The sequence below is a fragment of the Mizuhopecten yessoensis genome, unplaced genomic scaffold, assembly GCF_002113885.1.
Source record: "Mizuhopecten yessoensis strain PY_sf001 unplaced genomic scaffold, ASM211388v2 scaffold1511, whole genome shotgun sequence".
Lineage (NCBI taxonomy): Eukaryota > Metazoa > Mollusca > Bivalvia > Pectinida > Pectinidae > Mizuhopecten > Mizuhopecten yessoensis.
This window is the reverse complement of record NW_018404083.1, coordinates 84,948-104,908: the sequence shown is the minus strand read 5'-3', so window position 1 is coordinate 104,908 and position 19,961 is coordinate 84,948. Positions and strand designations below refer to the sequence as shown.

The following is a 19,961-nucleotide window of genomic DNA, read 5'->3' as shown; positions in this document are numbered from 1 at the left end:
TTTAAATTTAAATTTGTATAACCCACCGATTTTAGCACAGTCCGGGAAGCAGAGTACAGATATGTACGGTACTTTAACAGGGTTTCAACGGGGGCAGGTCCTACCCGAGGAAAACATATCCAAATTGGACTGTTTTGTGGGAACAATTTCATCTCTCGGAGTATTCAAACATTTAATGTCATGTTCCATTGTGTCTTGTATTGATTCGTTAAATGACCAAGTTGACGCAGCAAGGACAATTGAAAACTGAATTGACCACCATGATTGAAACTTATACTGGGGAATTACTGTAATATATACACAAACAACGAACGTATCGACCCATCCCTTCGTCAAATTGTCAGACAAAGCTTGAAAAGGGACTTGTCGAACTTAAAACGTTCTGACACATATGATATGTATATATTTTCATGAATAAAGAAAACAAATCTTACACGGAAATGTTTGCCGCTCAGTGCCGTTTAACTTTTGTCTTTGGTATTGGGGGCGAATTGTCACGACAGCAAATATAAGTACACAGATTGCTATAAATAGAAATTACATTCGAAGAGCGAAATTAACACTAGGCAAACATGGAGTTTATAACTTATTGCGAGAGTTAAAATGGGCAAAATGAATGCAGTATTTGCATCCGAAATTATATTTCGGCGGATGGTAAAAATCCTCAAGTTCTTTTGGAGGTTTGTGTCTGTCAGCGAGTTATTGAACTTAAAACCGCTCTAACGTTTCCCAAAAGATCAAATATTCCAATGATTTTAATGTGCACGATTAAGAAAAATGTTGCTGTGAGCAAAGTATAAGGTATAGGACTTAAGGGCGGACATTGTTGAAACGTGTTCTAGAAGATGACTTTAACCTTTGATTTTGTGTTGATTGTGTTACATTGTATGTGTTGCAACATCAATGAAGCATCAATGAAGTGATGCTCTATATCTTCTAGTCCATTTGTATTAGCTATATGTGATTACATGATCATTAACACGAATATATTAAATGGAACACGTGAGAGTTCATTTTAAACTTCAAAGTTCAGCTGATTTGTGTTTGTCGTTGACAAAAATGACAAAACGACCAAAATATGGACTGCTTTTCCTTTTTTTTTATAAAAAAAGTGTGTTCTTCAGAAATATTAAGACGAGTTTTATAGCTACGAACGGTGAACAAAATCAGTCCATACATTTCCGATCCAACAACGAAAGGGACAAAACACCCACCCACACACACATATATTTATATTAAATGATTAGAGATTATTTGTACACTAAGTAGGTCTGCAGACTGCTGTCTCTTTCAAGCAATATCACCTTCAGAGTGATTTTTGGGTGGATGCATCCTCAATATTACCCCAAGGGTTACGCCCACTCACGTCCTCTACACCCTTGAAATATGTCATTGCAAAATTGAAGGCATGAAGTTACGTAGGTTTTTGATTGGTCTCTTGTGAAATAAACCTTACTGATCGCTAGGCCGATACATGTCCTCTGACGATTACTGAGGAGCGGTACCAGACTTCAAAGCCAGTCAATTTTACCGTTACGCGGCCGCGAGATTCTTTTGATGAACATCAAAAGGATCAAACTAGTCTCGTATCATGCACAAGGTGGTGCACACTGAGCCTTCGACTTTGCTATGATAAATCCCATAGGTGCAAAGAGCGAAAGTGACCGTAACTCCTGAAGTATCGAAGTTTGTTGAACCAATCTTCGACAGATATTCGTATATAGGAGCCGTATATAGTAGCCTGTCTTTGTAGCGACAGATCAACCAGTGCACAGTATGAGTCCGCACCAATGAGTGGAAAACCAATACAGTATCGCACGCCATTGCACCTCACTTGAACCCTAAGGGCGCAGAAAGAGAAGACGATCATTGCGGATGTGGGTCTTATAGCAATAAATACGTTCTAAGGGAGACAGACAGGAAAAAGACCGATCACAGTGGAAATCTAGCTGTAACGGAAGGCAACACGGAAGAAAGAAGCAATGAGAGGGGGTGAAGGAGAGTGGTTGGGTCGTGGGAGGAAGACCGGTTAAAATAGTTACCTTGGTATGAAACAAACAATTTCTAAACAGTAAAAATCAATTTTACGCAGATTCATGCGGCTTGGCAAGTCTTTATTTTTCACAACCCGCCATTTTTTCTTTAAAACTTGCCCTCAATGTTTAAATCAATAACCTCTTTCACTATGTTACAAATAGTGATCGTATTTTGTTAAGCTTTTGTTTTATTTCACAACACTGATACAATGGACCACTAATATAAAACATATCCTCTTAATTATGTTCTATAAAAGTTGTTTCCAATGGATCAAAGTTTGAACTGACGGTCCTAAATGGAGACTCATCCTTAAAAAACATTGATTACTCCCTTAACCGAAAAGATATTAAGGTCAACAAAGCGGCCGTTGATGATACAGAACGCATGTAAACACATGCGCCTAAATACGATATCACCTAGGCCTGTCGTCTGCTCGTCACAATGCCGGTCGTGAGGGTGGAATACACAGAAGATGGAATCGCCATCATCACAATGCAGAACGGTGAAAACCGACTCAATCAAATATTCGTCACCGAAATGTGGAACATTCTAGATGAAATAGAAAGGTAAGTATATAGGACGACATGCGGGAAAGGTCACAACGTGACCGAAATGACGAAGTAGAAAGGTCAGTATATAGGACGTTATGTGAGAGATACAATGAGGTGAAACTAAAAATACCGGTCAATGTAGAAAATATCGATCTGTAAAGGAACAGAATTATTGAAAATTGTCTAAAATAAATTGAGACTTGCAAAACGTTTTGCTAAGCTAACTCAGCATATATTCAAAGAGTAACGTATTTCATAGAATAATATGAGATGTTTGATTTATACAGTATATATGTATGTCTTCTATAATATTCATCAGTTTGAAAATATGTTATATCAAAGTTTTACTTTATACACAAACCATGTACGCATTAAACGTGTCGCAACGTTTCAAGACCGACCGGTCCCTTTGTCAAGCTATGACTGAGTGAGCGATTTGTATTGTTTACCTGTACAACGATGTGACGAAATTGTATATTTCATATGTCACTCGACTCTGGACGCTTCTCCTATCGATAAAGAGATACCTTTTAAAGATATATCATATATATTATATTATATCAGTTTATCATATATATATATATGTGTGTAATATATAACAAGTTACGATATATCCTATATATGCTACTTAAATAAATCCTCAGTTAGCCTGCAAAAATGATGTCGAAAGTTGTGTCTTCACCAAGGACATTCGATTGCACGCTTGAAGCGCATTCGTAACCGAATTTGTCTATTATTTAAACACGTGCTATCTTTGACTCAGATTTATGCGTCGCTCATCTGTCTTTGTGATCTTCTATTTGATTTGTAACTTGAAGAATGATACCAACTGTTTTTGTGACATTAATATCGCAAAAATTACGAAAGACTTCCAGAAATGCCATAAAAATATCATTATGGGATCATTCCAGAAACAAAGACGTGAAGGCGGTCATCACAACCGGCGAAGGGAAGTTCTACAGCAATGGCCTTGACCTTCCTTGGATGAAGTCAGAGACAGATGATGTGGTCAAGAAGTTTCGAGAGAGCCTCCAAAAAGTACAATGGCGTATTCGGCACTTCTCGCTCCCAACCGTGGCTGCGATCAACGGTACCACTTGTTTTTTTTTTGTTACAAATACAAACATGTCTTTTCAATAATAAACATGTCTTTCCTTGAACGAGGGTCGGGTGTTGGGGGTGTGGGGAGGGGTGTGGGTTGGAACGCATGAGTGAACTTCAACATCCGTGTATTGCTTGACATGGATGTGACTTACGGTGACTCTGTTAACTTTTGTCGGGCCTTGATTAAAATTGTATAGATAGGTTTCCTTGAATTTTAGGACAAATGAACATATCTTTTAAAATGTTACAGATCTGTGTATACAATACTACAGTTGTGAACATATAATGTTTCGGTATGTTAAAAGAAGTTTCTACCAAAACTAGATGTCCATAACTATTTAAAATCGCAAGAAATTTGCATCCACATTTGTATTTTCACCGGCCAGATATGAAAGGAAACCCCTGCGCGTAATATAACAAACACATTGCTACGGAAACTGACCACAGTCCGCCGGGTAAGACGCTAAACTGCCATTCTTTTTTTTTCATTCTGTAGGGCATGCTTTCGCCGGTGGGGCTTTCCTGGCAAAATCACATGACTACTGCGTCATGAATTCCAAACGAGGCTGGATTAGTTGGAATGAGATACACAAAAAAATGTCAATGCCACGGAGTGGATTTGAAATTCTTCGGTAAGAATGATTCATTAATGATAACAATATAATTTAAAGAAGGGATGACAAATGCCATCTTGGTAAAATATTAGCCGCTTCCTACCGACTTGGCTTGGGAGGATTTCTCTTAAGATCATTCAGTAGAGCGTACGACTAGTAAACCAGACGTCACGGGTTCGACCCCTAGCGGAGACACTGAGAAATATTAACTTTTGTTACATTGGCGCCCACGGAGGGACATGGGAAGTGTTGACAAAAATGCTCAGCGCTTTCTAAGAAGAATCGCTTTGATTCCTGAAGAAACTCGGGACGAGTTCTTTCCTGGAGGGGCAAACTGTCACCCTGATCAAAAGCTAGCCGCATCCTGCCGACTTGGCCAGGGAGAATTTGTCTTTAGATGATTTGATAGAGCGTAAGACTAGTAAGCCAGAGGTTCTGGATTCGAGTATTGAACACATTTACTTAGCCTGATTACCAGCCTGGTTTAAAAGTATGAGAATGAATATTTGACTCAGTGGCTATGCAACTAAGGGTACTTTTATATCGGTCAAATATCGATATCACGTCTATAAAATGTATTATTTATAACAGATTGATATTTCATGTAATCCTGAACATATATGTTATATATATATATGTAGATCCTATTTATATTGATTCCAACTAAAAGTGAACCTAGCTGTGTTTGAAGATCCATGTACCACTACAAGAATATGTGAATATGCATTATGAAGTTTTACATTCGTTCCGACTAAAGCTTTGATAAATCGTTTATAAACAGGAAACAACAGATATTCCGAAACTGTTATAAACAATTTATCAAAATAAAGATGAAATGAACAACAACAACAACAAAAACAACAACTAAAGCAACAACAACAACAACATTAACAACAATAGTATAAAAAAAACATAACATTAGGGAGTTTTCTCTTCGTTATGACAAAAACTTTGATAAATCGTTTTTAAACAGGAAAAAACATATTTTCCGAAACTTTCATAAAAAATAAAGATGGAATGAGCAACAACAACAACACCACCAACAAAAATACGACAACAAAAACAAAACGATCAAAACAACAAAAACAACACGACCAAAACAACAAAAGCAGCAGCAACAGCAACGAAAGCAGCAGCAACAGCAACAACAGCAACAACAAACAACAACAAACAACAACAACAACAACAACAACAACAACAACAACAACAACAACAACAACAACAACAACAACAACAACAATTACAACAACAACAACAACAACAACAACAACAACAACAACAACAACAACAATTACAAACAAAAACAGCGTGATTTGAACCCTAGGTGTACAAGGCTCTGGTCTTGTGTTGCCCCAGTTATATATCAAACAAAGTTAATGGGGAATTGCTGCATTCATTAAATTTCTCTAGTATTTTGCCTACATTGGGACAATGATTCTTAAATGATTACAATCCAATATCACAGAAGTGCATAGGCTTTCTGTATTCTGTCCTTTTAGTTCTGATTGAAAAATAATTATTTTGACACCCGGAAACTCATCATTTTTAAATATCGATTTAACATATGTTAAACCATCATGGTCATAAACATTTTTTCAATTTTTATTTGTAGACTTAAAATTGACCGGATGGATGCCATGAGGGAAGCTGTCCTGTTCGGCAAGATGATTCCAGCCACGAGAGCTAAGGAACTTGGGATAGTGGACGAGGCAGTTGAGCCAGCGAACCTGCTCAACACCGCCAAACAGATAGCTCTCCGGGCTCTCGGTCCTTCCGGTATGGACCGCGATATGCTTCAGACCATGAAGAAAGATTTGTACCCACAGACGAGTTCCAATTCAGTCATTGCTAAACTTTAGTTACTATAAGTATTGTTAATCTAAACTGTAGTTACTGATGCTTAACTGAAGTTACTGAATATTGTTTGTGTGATATGCTAAACTTTAGCTACAAAGAGTATTATGTGAGTTAAGTGTTGGTTGAGTGTCATGCTAAAATACAGTCTTGCCTTTTGGTTGAGTATAATGCTAAACTGTAGCTCCTGATTATTGTTAGTATAATGTTAAACTGTAGCTACTGATTATTGTGTGAGTGTAATGCTAAACTGTAGATTCTGACTATTGTGTGAGTGTAATGCTAAACTGTAGATTCTGACTATTGTGTGAGTGTAATGCTAAACTGTAGATTCTCACTTTTATATGAGTGTAATGCTAAACTGTAGATTCTGACTTTTATATGAGTGTAATGCTTTACTGTAGATTCCGACTTTTATATGAGTATGATGCTAAACGTTATTTACTGACACAGTCATGTTTGTATAGCTATGGACAGGTATGTATGAATAGAATGCTCAATTAATGTTTTTAATAAAATATTTTATTTTCATAAACAATGTTAATAGTTATCATCGACGTCTTTGAGTTGTGCGTCACCTTCTTAAGTTGTCGTTTAATTGTGGTGTTAAGCATGACGTTTTGTCACAAAGTAATGTAGACGTAGAATTCGCAGGTTCATGAAATGTTGCATAATTTTATATGTCAGTGCTACGCTATAATGTAATTGCTGCTAGTTGAACATAGTTGACGTCATCATAATTATGACGTCACAGCGATAATGCTGGATTCACCTATTCTTCCTGGAACATGTCTGCTTTATCTACTAATTAAAGTACCATGTACTTGAATAAAGAGGATTCGATATAACGAGGAGACAAAAAAAAATAGCCTATTATCGCAATTGAAAATAAAAATAAAACATAAAGTCTTATGAACAAGTGACATCGTGATACAAACGAGACAAAAAAGTGTACGAACGAGTTAAAAAAATGTACGATATGTTAAGTACATAATGCAGCTTTATCAATGGATATTATTGGAGATTTTAAACCAATCAGTGCCTGCATGAAAAAAGTCAACTGATGCTACGCCGACCGAAGCAGCGTTGTGATTGTAAAATGTCTATTTATTTTACTACTGTATAATATCGGTATAAGACCAGCGTATGTTTGGTTTCAAGATGAAAGGTGGTATTACTGGTTGATTTATGTAGACCTCGATGTGTGCTGTAACCTTGATGGCCACAGTTTTCTCGTTTGAGTGGTGGAACGGTTAATTATATGCACACTTTACAGGTTATTTAATTTTAAACTAACCAGTACTCCTCTAAATTATTAAATGTTTAAATTAAGGTGTCTTACGCACCTGCCCCTCTGTTTTAATAGTAGACGAAACAGCTGTAGGATGCAGTGTAGTTTATTTTTGGCATACTGTATCTTTTACAATCTTTTTAAAGTGTATCACATGTGTGTGTGACGTTCAGCTTTGATAAAGTTTGTAATAACATAGTAATATCCAAGCAATCCGTTGTGAAGATAAATTATGTTCACGTGATAATTAAATAAAGTTAATCCTGATATGTGTAAACAAACAAGCAAAACAGTATGTACAATTTGAAAATTTAATTGATGGCAGGATATAAATTTACTTGCACGACGTAAAATAATGAAACTGGAGAAAAGCAAATAAAATAAATGAACATGATTAAATAATGATTTTTATTCTACTGATTCAGATTTTAGGATTAAAGCATTGACAAATGATAAAATCGGATTATGTTGTGCGTCTAATAAAACTAAAAACAGCCTAGCGCTTGAAATCCAAGCACAACGGTATGGAGAAAAATGATGTTCACTCAATTATGTTATTAATTAAGGCAAATCCTTATAAATTGCAACAAATTAACTAAAACAACATTTTGAATTTGAAACTTTAATCGAAAGCATTACATTATCATGACAAATGTTTAACATAATTGCATATTTGTCTAATTAGTGTTAAATATTAAGCTTCGATAAAAGGAGTTCCTTCAAAAAACACATAAAACATGCACTGATTATCAAAATCAAATAACAGGTGAGAAATACGAGTGACTTTAAGTCCTTGTAAATTAAAATATAAAAAGCAATGATTAGAAAGAAGAGCAAAATAGAAAAAAAATCAAACAGAAAACAAAACAAAAACAAACAGAAAAAGTAAGTATTTAATTTCAATTTTTTGTCAATGGCGTTATTTTCTTTTGATTTAAAAGTTATTACAAATGTGCAAGAAACAATTTACTGATGTATCTCATAATGGATACTTAAAAATGTTGACCAACTCATAATAGATTTATCTAACTATTCGGAAGCGAGGAAATATATAGTGGCTGTTGCAAATGAAATACTTCATATGATAATTACGTAGGAACGTGTAATGGCAAATATTGACAAATTATTTGCGGATATTGCATCATAAAATGCCAAACAAATAACAGGCAATCAAGGAGGATTGGCTATTAATGGAAATTATGGAGGGCAAAACAGTCCAAAGTTAAACAGCGGCGAAAAATTCCCTGTATACAGTTATCGTTAGAAAACAGTTGTGAAAATGAATATCAGAAAATATTACATTGGTTCTTGGAAGTTGAAAGTAAATCTGTTACACATAATGTCTGGTCATGTCGAAAATTTGGATGTCAGTATTTCAAATAGGTTTGACTGTGTAAGTAGGATTAAATAGTTAGAAGAAAAATCCAGTCATTTGTTTATTGTATCAACACACTCCCTAATCCGGACGTGCAGTCTGTGGTCGATCTGTTGAAGCCGGTGGAGATCCATTAGCTGTGTCGGGAGTTCCGTTATCTACTGAAGGAATTCCATCATCTTTTGGAGGAGATACGTCGTCTGGTGGATGAGTTCCTTCATCTGGTTTAGGATTTCCATTTTCTGTTGGAGAATTTCCGTTATTGTCTCTGACCGTTTGACTGCCAAAAGTATCGGTTTTCTAGAAGAAAAAAACGAGATTTACCTGTTACCTCAATGCAATGGTGACTTTTAATAAGCATTGATCTTCGTTCTGTTCGTACAGATTCCAACTGCTGAATCTAAGACTATTAGATAAATTACCTTCCTAGCCACATTACCTCTCCTTGGAGTAACGGAGGACAGCATGACAATTGCAACAGACCGTTTATATATAGATAGTGACGCATTTTTATTTGCCAAGTTTATCTTGGTTCAATTTATGAATGACACCCAGAACTGACTAAGTCTTTTTCACCTCGCCCTCTGGATCTATCCTCTGCTGCTTTTTCGCCTTCTTCTCCTTCTTTAGAAAGCCAAAGATCAGTCCACCCAAACAGCCGGCTGCAGATAGGATACTTGCAGTTGCAATGAGACCTGTAGCTACAGGTGAGACTAAAAAAAGAGAGAACATTTATTCTGATGCAATTACCTTGATAATTTATAGGCTACAGTTTCAACAACTATAGTTCAGGAAATATAAATCAACACATTTACAGCAAAAATTGTGCTACAAATCATAGCAGTATAAATAAAAAAAAAAATGAATTCAGAAACTGTACAACTACAGTACCTTGATAATCAGGATTAGATTATCGTGACAACGTATTTGTTTTATTGATAATATACAGGACAACCATATATGTATTCGCACAGCTTCATTTTTCGTCGAAATAGTAATTTACGGATTACACACAAATGTCATCATTTGCGATATTTATTTTTCGTTGCTTTATGTGTATTGTGTGATGAACAATTTAAGTGTTGATTCTTTTTTGTGTAAATATTTTCCCAGAAAATATATCGACAGCGAAAACAATTAAGATTAGAGTCACACAAAAATGGACGTTAAACACTGTCATTTTCAACAACACGAAATAGATACGAATGTTATAATTATAACCATAGTATTTTAAAAGACATTATAAACAAAATATAATGCATGAATATGATAGAACACAGATTTGGTGAACAATATTAAACAACATTTTCATCATGTAATTGAAATGTTTGTAACGGCAATAGGCTCATAGACTCTCGCGCATTTATGACAAAATATCCAATACAGTGTACCCGAATCGATTTGTCAATTCGATTCGTCATCTTGTACATGCGTAACAACTAATAGTACGATTAAAGTGTATCCTAATCGACTTCGATTAAATTGTCAACTGGTACATATCTTACACCTTTGACCATCATAGGTCATTTGTCTGATTAAGATCACAGAGTACATAACGTACTAGTCATTGAAAAGTCAGACATGAACCTTTTGACAATGTAAAATGTACGACTTACGCCCGCCATCAGCGGTTTGAATGCTTCCCATCAGAGTGCTCCTGGTTGTTGATAAATTGTTTGCCAAAGTTACTCCTGGGACCCCGCTTCCAGAAGTTGTTCCGGATCCTTTCGATCCAGCTGTTGTCCTTATGCCCGTGGAAGCTGTCACTGGAAACCCAGTTGACGATCCACCGCCGACACCAGCTCCAGATGTAAGCGTCACGGACCCTACAGTTCTGGAAGTTTGGCTGCTGTTCGAAGATGATGCTTTTGTCGTTTGCATATGAGAAGTTGGTCTTCGTGTTGAATCTGTATGCAAGGTAAAGTATACGTGATACGGACAATAATAAAAAATGAATCACAAATGGAAAATGAGGCTGCTTGATAAGGTTAAGATTCTTTTTGGCAGTTTATATTTTTCATCATCTGTGCATAATAATTTTCAAATGGTAACGGTATTGTCTTTTCAATGTAGGATGTAATTGTATCCAAGATATTAAGATATAATTTATTGAAGTTTTTTTGTGAATGTATGATTAAAACGCTAACTTCGTATGATATTCCGTCACGATAGTTCTCGAAACAAAAAAAATGGTATTAAAAACATTTACTAGTCATGCAAAATGTTTCATTATAAAACGATAGTGATAGTAGCATTTATATGCTTTGGTCTTACTTGAAAACTTTGCTGACGTTAACAAAGCTGTGGCTGATTTTGCGGTTGTAGAAGTTAAGACGGGTACCGATGTCAATGGTAAGGAAGTTGTTGACAAGAAACTTGACGTATTGGATGTGGTACCGGTAAATGGCGATGTACTGGCTTGGGCGGGAGTGGTAGGTGGAGGACCTGTTAGGATACAGAAGTACACATTAGAACCTCGGAATATAGATTTAGTCGGGGAATTTTGTTTTATCAATAAAGAAAATAAATAATAACATAATAAATAAAATATGAAAAAATTATAAGATATTATAATTAAAAAAACAACAAAAAAACAACAACATAACAAAGGAATTCGATAAATCAAATTATTAATCCTTTGTATTGAAATATAATTTCCTCTTTAAGATCTGTCTCACTGCAGGCAAAACACTATAGAGATCCATGGTAGGTTTTCGTGCATACTGTAATCTCTCCTTATTTTTTTTTAATTTAATTGTAGCGCAAACGGTCCAGGCTAATGTACCACTGACCAGACATCTCAGTTGGTTAGAGCAAAAGTATATTGATAGGAAATCGAGGTTTCGAATCCTGGTCTGGTGCTGTTTGCAATTTTACACTCTAGTTCTAGAATTGTTCTAGAATATATTTTTTTGTATTTCGGACGGTTTTCTTTCTATATAAATGAATTACAAATACCTTCAATGCATTATTACAGCCTTTGGCAGTATAAGATCCCGAACATAATACTATCGAATACGTTTGAATGTTTGTATTATCTAAAATGGACTTATTTAGAAAATCGTGCTATCAATATAGCGGTCAATCAAATGTCATTTTAAATTGTTTCTAGACTATTCTGTCCTCAAATACAGCCATCTTAAGTTTGAAAGATTAAGGTCTGAACATGTGTAGAAGCAAAAAATGTGGTAAATACCGATAGGAGTAGCGCATCTAATGAACAGTTTCAGAATAATAAAATGGTCTACATATTATATTACCCAGATGAAACAATGTTGTTTATACATTGTCCTATCAACAGGAAAGATACTTGTGTGCTTCTATCGGGGATCGAACCCGCGACCCCGGACTTATCAGCCGGACGCTTAACCACTAGGCAAAAAGGACGTTTCATCAAGCGCGAAGCTAGAAGGCGATAGTACTCGTTTGTACAACTAAAATCTACCACACATATATCAATTTTCGAATGAAGAACAATGTAAATAAGATACAGACGATACATACATCGCCCAGTATAAGAGTTCCAAAATCGAACTTCAATTAATCCAAATTTGGAGTCCTGAGAATGGATTCCACCTCCCCAGTAAGGAGATACGTAGAGCAGCGTCCCTTTATGATACAGGGCGGTATTTCCGGCACCAGGGACAATGGGATGCCAGACCCGGATACCGTGTGATGAGTAGGAATACACTACACCTCCAAACTTGTCGTGAGGATCTGTGTTCTGAACGGCACCGAAGGCAGGAAAGGAAAAGCCATTGTTATCACCGCTCAGAGCCTTGACCTGTGCAAAGCAGTCGCAGGTTAATGTAATAAAAAACAACACCGAAATGTCATCAAAACCATAATTAAACTTCAAATCAATAAAACTTTGGCAAAATTTGAAGGAGATACTTGAGAAAGGAATGATTGACATTGATGGAGAGCATTGAAAAAGTACAAGGATAATGAAACCATGTGTTTCGGATGGGTAAGCGTCTTATGGTTCATGTATTACCATCGCTTTGTAAATCTAAGTCGATCCAAGCAATATCATGTCCTCACATCGAGAACTCGGGTAATGACAACAAAACCATCAATAATACATGTATATGACGGGAATTATGATTAAGATCCTCTGCGCGCTTCCATCCGGACCGACAAGAGTGATTTTGGTCATGTTTTCATTAAACAGGCGACCATTAGGACAATAGTATAAAGATATTGTAATTTTTTGTAGTAATGAGACACCTCGTTTATTTCTCATAAATATTCAAAAGGAATGTAAGCTAGTTTTTTAGAATTATAAATGGTTTCCATGATATAGTTACCGTAACAGAAATCAGCCCAGCATCCATGTTCAGACTTCCGGTAACGCCGCCCAGTCGGGGAGAAGTATTTCCTCTGGAGATTTGTCCGATTGTTGCGTTAGTTTCATATATAGTGTCTCCAGGCATATGACCCCAAACTCTCACCTTGACCAATCCCTCTGACCATGTCTCTTGTGACCCTTGACCCCAACCATCGGCCACACTAAACATACTTCCTGTGATACATGACAGAAGTATTCAGTTATTAATAGATTGAAATAGCTAAACATTGAGTAGATGCTTGGGATACATGTTTAAGGATCCCTGTTAAACTGCAGGCAAAATACTAAGGAACTGTATTGTAGTTTTTAAAAACTCCTCTTAAGTTGTTTTTATAATAAATGTAGTACACAGGTAGAATCAATATTAATACTGGCATGTCCAGAGTTTAACTCATTCCTGACTGGAAGCAGGAGAGGTGCAGAGAATTTATCAAACGATATGTGACGACGTCAACCTGACCCAGAATGACAAGAAAATCATTGCCCATACGAGCGACTCCTTCACGTTATTTATACGACATATATGACTCCTGGTGTTGAGTGTTGGAAAATGACATTGAAATTTGTCTTCTGGCCTAGAAAAAAACTTGAATAAGCCTTATATTTTCGGTCAGCTCAAGTGTGAGAACCCTGTTTTGTGCCAATGTGATAAAGTTGAAATACCGTGGTACTACCGCTGACCTAGTCACTCAAATGCATTTACGAGTTTGATATTGTAATTACCTTTTCTATATATATATGCACCAAAAAAAAAAGATTTTCCTCGCCCGAACTCCACTCAAACCAGTGCATTTGACTAAATAAACCTATCTCATGATTGGACTTCGATTCATGTTTGGTTCCTCTGCATGTTCACCCTCAGACTAATCTTTTGTTCTGCTTAATGATTCTTGCATAATCAAATCCTATAGTCATGCTGGTAAAAGGTGTACAATGTTTGGCAGTGGTACAGGGAACCTTAATGTTAAGATTAATGTTAAGAATCTAAAGTGTTAAAACATACTAGTAAAAAGGAATTTTAAAGTCACCATATAGAATAATAACAGTTCTTGCTCTTTTGTTATTATGAATGCAAAACTAAGGTTGGAATAAATATCAACGCCATTATCAAAATAATAATAACAAAAGAGCAAGAATTGTTATCATTCGTTATAGTCACTTTAATTCCTTTTCATTGGTATGTTTTAACACTCATGCAGTTCAAGTAAAAAGCAAAACAATTGATTTTGAAAATATATCAGGATGACATTTCTGCCATCTTCGACTTTCGTTAAAACTATCATCATCAACAATATCTTATTTAGTAGATTTGCTACAGCTACGATAATTTGATTTAGAGTACCTGTGTCGAAACCTGGTACCCAGATCCGGACATGATTGTCATCAAAGGCATAGACAACTCCTCCCCAGGATGTAAGTTTGTTGACGTTGTTCGGCGTCATTCCTGATGCTAAATGGAGTAAAATTGGCAGTTCAATTAGTTATGATATGACAAGAACAAGACTTGCGGATTTACTTTGAAGGAACTTTGTAGGGAAAATATTGGATAACTGTTGCGTTTTTAAATATTTTCTATTCTTTTTTCAATTATATTTTGTTTCATTTAATTTATGATTTGTTTAAAAAAAAACGATATCTTTATTTACTTCAAATACATATTTTGTTACTCTCTGTTAGAAAATTATAACAATTTTGTAAATATTTACCAATAATCATCCTGATGATATAATTTCTCAAACTCTTATTTGAAATATACTTCTATAAAGTGAAGAAACATTGACATTTTTTTTTTTTATGTTTGATATATTTACATATATATTAAAAAGGAAAAATAATCAAAATCCATATGTAAAGGTGGGTTTAAATTGATTTGTACGAAACTGTACAGATTGAATCAAATTGATTTCTGTTTCTCCCCCCTCATTCATAGATATTCTGTTTCTGCTATATACTTAATTTGTTGCTCTATCAAACATACCTATTCCGTCTGCATACCAGTCAGTTCCATTGTTCCATACTTGTACTGTTACATAATTAGGGACGTAGCCTAGTCCGTGAACTACCTCCCGAAACGAGTCCGTACCTATCAAAAGTTGATAAAAATAATAATAAGAGAAAATACCGAACTGTATACAAAACAGTAATTTAAACTTAACTTCGACGACCATTGTAAAAATACAAGGTTAAGACCATGTGTTCCAGAATGGCAAGCGTCCCCTAATACATCAATGCCATTAACTGACATTAATATATGTAATCTAAGTTGACAATAGAGAAAACCGCAGTAGTGATAACGAAACAACATGGAAAACCTATATGAGCTTAAACGAAAACATCGATATTCAATGCAAATAAAATATTACTTAATGAGATCATGATATCGATCATATAACAAAAGTTTTCCGTCAACCTATGTGTCTTCAAATCCTGTATTGTTATAACATTTTGTCGTGTCCACCAGCTTTAGACATGCTTCATGAAAATTGCGATAAAAAACAATTCCGTAAATATCGAATCAACTGCCTTATTCTACAGTTTTGTAAAACGTTTGTCCTGTTGGTCAGGCTTTAAAGCATCTGATTTAGAAAGGTCTGTAGTTCAAGAGGGTATAAACGGTCGACATGGTCACTACATTTCTTGTTATTTAAAAAAAATATCGATACATTTATCTTTAATTCGCCTTTGCCGTTTGTTATGCTCATACAAAAGGTCAAAAACTCGGTTCGCCTCTCATAAAAAACATTCTAACGAGAAGAGAACCAATGCATTCCTTTCGTATGGTATAAGACTGTACAGAAAAAAAATCAGATATTCTGGTAGAAGATACATTTTTGAAGAATAAATGTTCAAACTTGATCAGAAAATAATTTGAATTCTTCAAAATCCATTAATCTGCATGTAAAAGCTCTGATAACTTAACGTTGTATATTATCATCCTCGATATCCAGGGGTAACGCTCACTTCCGCTCTCTACACCCCTGGAATATGTCTTACCAAAAATGAAGGTACGCAGCTAGCTATTTGATTGGTGTCAGGTAAAAAAACTAGTCTGATACCTGTCCTTTGAAGATTACAAAGGAGCGACGCCTGACTTCAAAGCCAGTCATTTTTTTACAGTTACGCGACCACGAGATTCTTTTGATGTACATCAAAGGAACAAACTAGTCTTCTCGTCTCATCCACAAGAGGCTGCACATTGAGCCTTCAATTTTGCTATGACATATTCCAGGGGTGTAGAGAGCGAAAGTGAGCTAAACCCCATCGATATCGAGGATGTATATTACCAGGGCCCAGTTGTTCAAAAGATGATTAGCTTAATCACTGTTTAACGACATCTTTCAACCTTTCTACAATATACACGGTAAAAACTCGTAAATTTACATGTACATTCACTCTACTTAATACTTTATATCTGAAAAGTTTGAACTAGGTTGATTGCTGCATTTCAAAAATACATAAAAGTTGAAATTTGCACTAATCACTGATTAAGCTAATCACCCTTGGAACAACTTGACCCAGATCACCAGTTGTCACGTTCGAAGCTGCACATGGATTAAACTATACTAACCGTTCTTTATTTTCATAGGAATCCAGTTAGACTCATAATCCGGAGTTGGAAATTTACATGCAGTCCACACCCTTACTCGTACCTCAGCCGCGTCCTCTTTCTGTACCTTTGGTCCAACCCATGCATTATTGTAACCTGTCAAAAGTTAAGTGCTTAACCAGTAGTAACATCTCCTCTAGATGTTACACGAAAATAGGAAGAAAGGAGATTAATTTCAACATAATACCTGTAACATTTATACAACCAGTCATATAGAGAGCCTAAAGTCATACACCTATTGTTTTGTGTGTTTATACACTGACATGATATTCCAAGCATTTGCTATCTATCTTATACATTTTGTGCGGATGAAGGATTTAATTCTCAATTGTGTGTTCTAAATCGAATGTTTACTGCAACTCTATGAATGGAAACATTGACAATAAATGTGCGACTGAAATAACCTACAATTGATGCTAAGTAAAGTTTTGAGGCCGGTTGAAATAAACATTATCGCAGTTTGCCAGTTAAATCTTAGTCCTAATGTCAAGACATGTCATAATGTAAAGTTATTTTATGTTCAGGGGCAATTTTCACTTCAGGGATAGTTTTCTTTTTTCTTTTCTATTTCAAATTTCATTTTCGCAACAACCAAATTGTGCATAATCTTTGGCTATCTCCGCCCACATCTACTGTTGGTGACGTCACACTATTGTGACAGCTTAATATCTGCATAACTCCGCCCACACGAATTATTGTTTACGTCATGAAAATTTGTGTTCTATGGTAAGTGTATGCGATTCTAATTCAAGATTGCGGGAACAATGGTTATTGAGTGAATGTCAGTGTAAATTGAAAATATTATGTATTTGTGATGATGGTTTAGGTATTTTCACTGCCTTGAAACAAGGAGGTCAATCCTTTGCAAATGAAAATCTGGCCGTGATCGGTTTCCATAGTTACAAGAATACAAGAACAACAATTTACCTGTAAATATCACGGAACCATCACCAGAACCGTCGTTCCGGTTGGGCACATACAGTTTGACAGCTGTTTCGTTATACTTGTAGACCACGCCTCCATAGACTCCTTGTTTGTCGTCATCCTGCTGAGAGGATCCTAATCCAGGGAAGAAGTAATTTGTGTCGTTGCCGCTTATTGGTTTAACCTGAACATCGACCTTGATTGGCACCTCTGCGATGTTGTGTAGAATGATGGCCTCTGATTGGGTTGACTGTGCTTTAAGTTTGATGAAACTGCTGACGTAATCTGGTGGCTGAAGGCATGTTCCACAATTGATAGTGGCGTCTGTTCAATAAAAGTAATAAGCTTTAACTTTTGCTATGCACCAATGGTAGACTCTTTTCAGGTTTGGTTAAGGCAAATAAAATGGGCATATATTTCTAAATACTTTATAAAAGCTCGGGCCCACTTGTATAAAAACATCTCAATTCTTGAGATTTCCTCAAGTCTAAGATTTCCCATAGACAATATATTGCTTGAGATTTTCCTTAACTTTGATATGTTTTATACAAGTGGGCCTCGGTTAGGTAGATGTCAATTTCTTCAGACACTTTCCATAATATTTAAACTTGCATAATTCGGTGATTTCTTATGATTAATTGGTACGTTGTTATTATTTTTAGTAAAAAATTCAGATACGTGATTTTCAAGAAGTATTTAGCTAAATGAAATATGAAGGATTTTTCGAAACAGTTAAATTTTCCTACCAGGTTTGTCAGTATCATAGCAACCATACACATGTATCAATTTCATAGCAACCACATACAGGTTAACATAGCCAACATAACTATATAATGTTTCAAAATCATAAGAAATATACATGTATCACTAGCATAGCAACGATACGCATGTACCAGTATCCTAGCAACCATACACATGTATCAATAGCATATCAACCATAGACATGTATCAGTATCATGGCAACCACATACATGTATCAGCATCATAGCAACCATAAACATGTATCAATAGTATGGCAACCATATACATGTATCATTACCATAGCAACCACTATACATGTAAAAATAATATATCAACAGTTTCATTAGTATCGTGTTGTCTTTACCCTAAAACCCCAAAATTGGTCGGTTTTTTCAATGCATATTTAACGGACATTCATCAAGGATGTATTTTCAAGACTAACAGAAGTTATCTACATGTAATGTTATAAAGTATATTCAGATGTTTATTTCTTCAAATACTCTTCAATGAAATATACATATCTGCATTAATAAATTCAATTTTTTGATATAAACAAATATTAAATAAACATTGCATAGTTAACGTAAATATAAAATTCATGCGTGATCAATTGAATTATACAAATGGCTACCAAAATGAAATACTTTTTGAAATAAATAAACAAAAACAAAACAAGGAAAATAAACAAAATAATAAACCAATGCTAACGACTTGTCATTTACCTGCATAATATAAAGACGCTATTAAGACACCGTAGAACGCCACTCTGTCCATTATCCTTGTGCTCGTTTCCGAATAAACTGTTTCATTGGGTATACCACCTGTATATTGTATCTGTAGTTTTATATTGATAAACCTCTGTCCATCCACTCACCATATGTGATAAATCCAGTCCATTTGGTCGCTTTGTGTGTCCATCTAATCTACTTCTAACTCAAGTGGGTGATAACATTGTCAGAGAAATAGACATGCTACCTTAACCCAATTTTTAATGAAAGTCGTGCGAGCTATTTTCTGTTTTGTACCTACATATGATATTTAATAATGCTGAGTTATCTATAAGATTACTTGGCATATTTATTGAAAACGTTTGATCGTACTTTTAATGTCTAAACACATGTGAAACATCTTCATTTTAATAATTCTTTTTGCTCTACATATGTGACGCTCACTGGAATGTTTTAAAATAAAAACATCAATTTACCTTGTCCTGTTAAAAAACCCAGATTTTTAAATGGGCTATAATGGTAAAAACCACTGTTAGAAAAATGAATTTTAGAAAAAACTTACCCTTTCTCTCAATTCAACTTGTAAAAAGTGTCTACCAGCATATGAATAAGTTGCAGAAAATAAACAGTCATTTAATTTTCACGATTGTTTATTTCAAATATTGTTCTTTAAAGGTACCGTGCCGCGAACTTTCGCTCTTTCTTACTCAACAGGATAAAATTGGCGTCATTTCTTGTTGTTCTTCCAAAGTTTTTGACTTTCCGTTAATACCACACTCAGGAT

At 35.3% G+C, this 19,961-nt stretch overlaps 3 protein-coding genes across 3 annotated transcripts; 1 reads left to right on the top strand and 2 right to left on the bottom strand.

The window, feature by feature from the left end:
• The first annotated feature begins 2,419 nt into the window (after positions 1-2,419).
• Positions 2,420-6,652, top strand: LOC110463380 (enoyl-CoA delta isomerase 2, peroxisomal-like). The gene is made up of 4 exons (XM_021517918.1): positions 2,420-2,603; positions 3,500-3,678; positions 4,189-4,324; positions 5,919-6,652. The coding sequence occupies exons 1-4, from the start codon at positions 2,479-2,481 to the stop codon at positions 6,163-6,165; spliced, it is 687 nt and encodes a 228-aa protein (XP_021373593.1). The 5' UTR covers positions 2,420-2,478; the 3' UTR covers positions 6,166-6,652.
• Positions 6,653-8,378: 1,726 nt separating this feature from the next.
• LOC110463372 lies at positions 8,379-10,530 on the bottom strand. Its single transcript, XM_021517908.1, has 3 exons — positions 10,443-10,530; positions 9,403-9,539; positions 8,379-9,126 (listed from the first exon to the last, which is right to left on the bottom strand). The coding sequence occupies exons 1-3, from the start codon at positions 10,471-10,473 to the stop codon at positions 8,908-8,910; spliced, it is 387 nt and encodes a 128-aa protein (XP_021373583.1). The 5' UTR covers positions 10,474-10,530; the 3' UTR covers positions 8,379-8,907.
• Positions 10,531-11,096: 566 nt separating this feature from the next.
• On the bottom strand, positions 11,097-19,223 carry LOC110463739. The gene is made up of 8 exons (XM_021518577.1): positions 19,172-19,223; positions 17,712-18,032; positions 16,746-16,880; positions 15,156-15,260; positions 14,520-14,627; positions 13,281-13,351; positions 12,447-12,610; positions 11,097-11,271 (listed from the first exon to the last, which is right to left on the bottom strand). The coding sequence occupies exons 1-8, from the start codon at positions 19,221-19,223 to the stop codon at positions 11,097-11,099; spliced, it is 1,131 nt and encodes a 376-aa protein (XP_021374252.1).
• Between the last annotated feature and the right edge of the window lie 738 nt (positions 19,224-19,961).

Coding starts and splice junctions, on each gene's coding strand:
- LOC110463380 (XM_021517918.1), top strand. CDS start 2,479: ATGCCGGTCGTGAGGGTGGAATACACAGAAGATGGAATCGCCATCATC. Junction 2,604..3,499: donor ATTCTAGATGAAATAGAAAG/GTAAGTATATAG, acceptor GGATCATTCCAG/AAACAAAGACGTGAAGGCGG. Junction 4,325..5,918: donor AGTGGATTTGAAATTCTTCG/GTAAGAATGATT, acceptor TTTTATTTGTAG/ACTTAAAATTGACCGGATGG.
- LOC110463372 (XM_021517908.1), bottom strand. CDS start 10,473: ATGGGAAGCATTCAAACCGCTGATGGCGGGC. Junction 9,540..10,442: donor TCAAACCGCTGATGGCGGGC/GTAAGTCGTACA, acceptor CTCTTTTTTTAG/TCTCACCTGTAGCTACAGGT. Junction 9,127..9,402: donor GGATAGATCCAGAGGGCGAG/GTGAAAAAGACT, acceptor TTTTTCTTCTAG/AAAACCGATACTTTTGGCAG.
- LOC110463739 (XM_021518577.1), bottom strand. CDS start 19,223: ATGGACAGAGTGGCGTTCTACGGTGTCTTAATAGCGTCTTTATATTAT. Junction 14,628..15,155: donor CTGGTATGCAGACGGAATAG/GTATGTTTGATA, acceptor TACTCCATTTAG/CATCAGGAATGACGCCGAAC. Junction 12,611..13,280: donor GGTCAGAGGGATTGGTCAAG/GTGAGAGTTTGG, acceptor TGCTTTGCACAG/GTCAAGGCTCTGAGCGGTGA.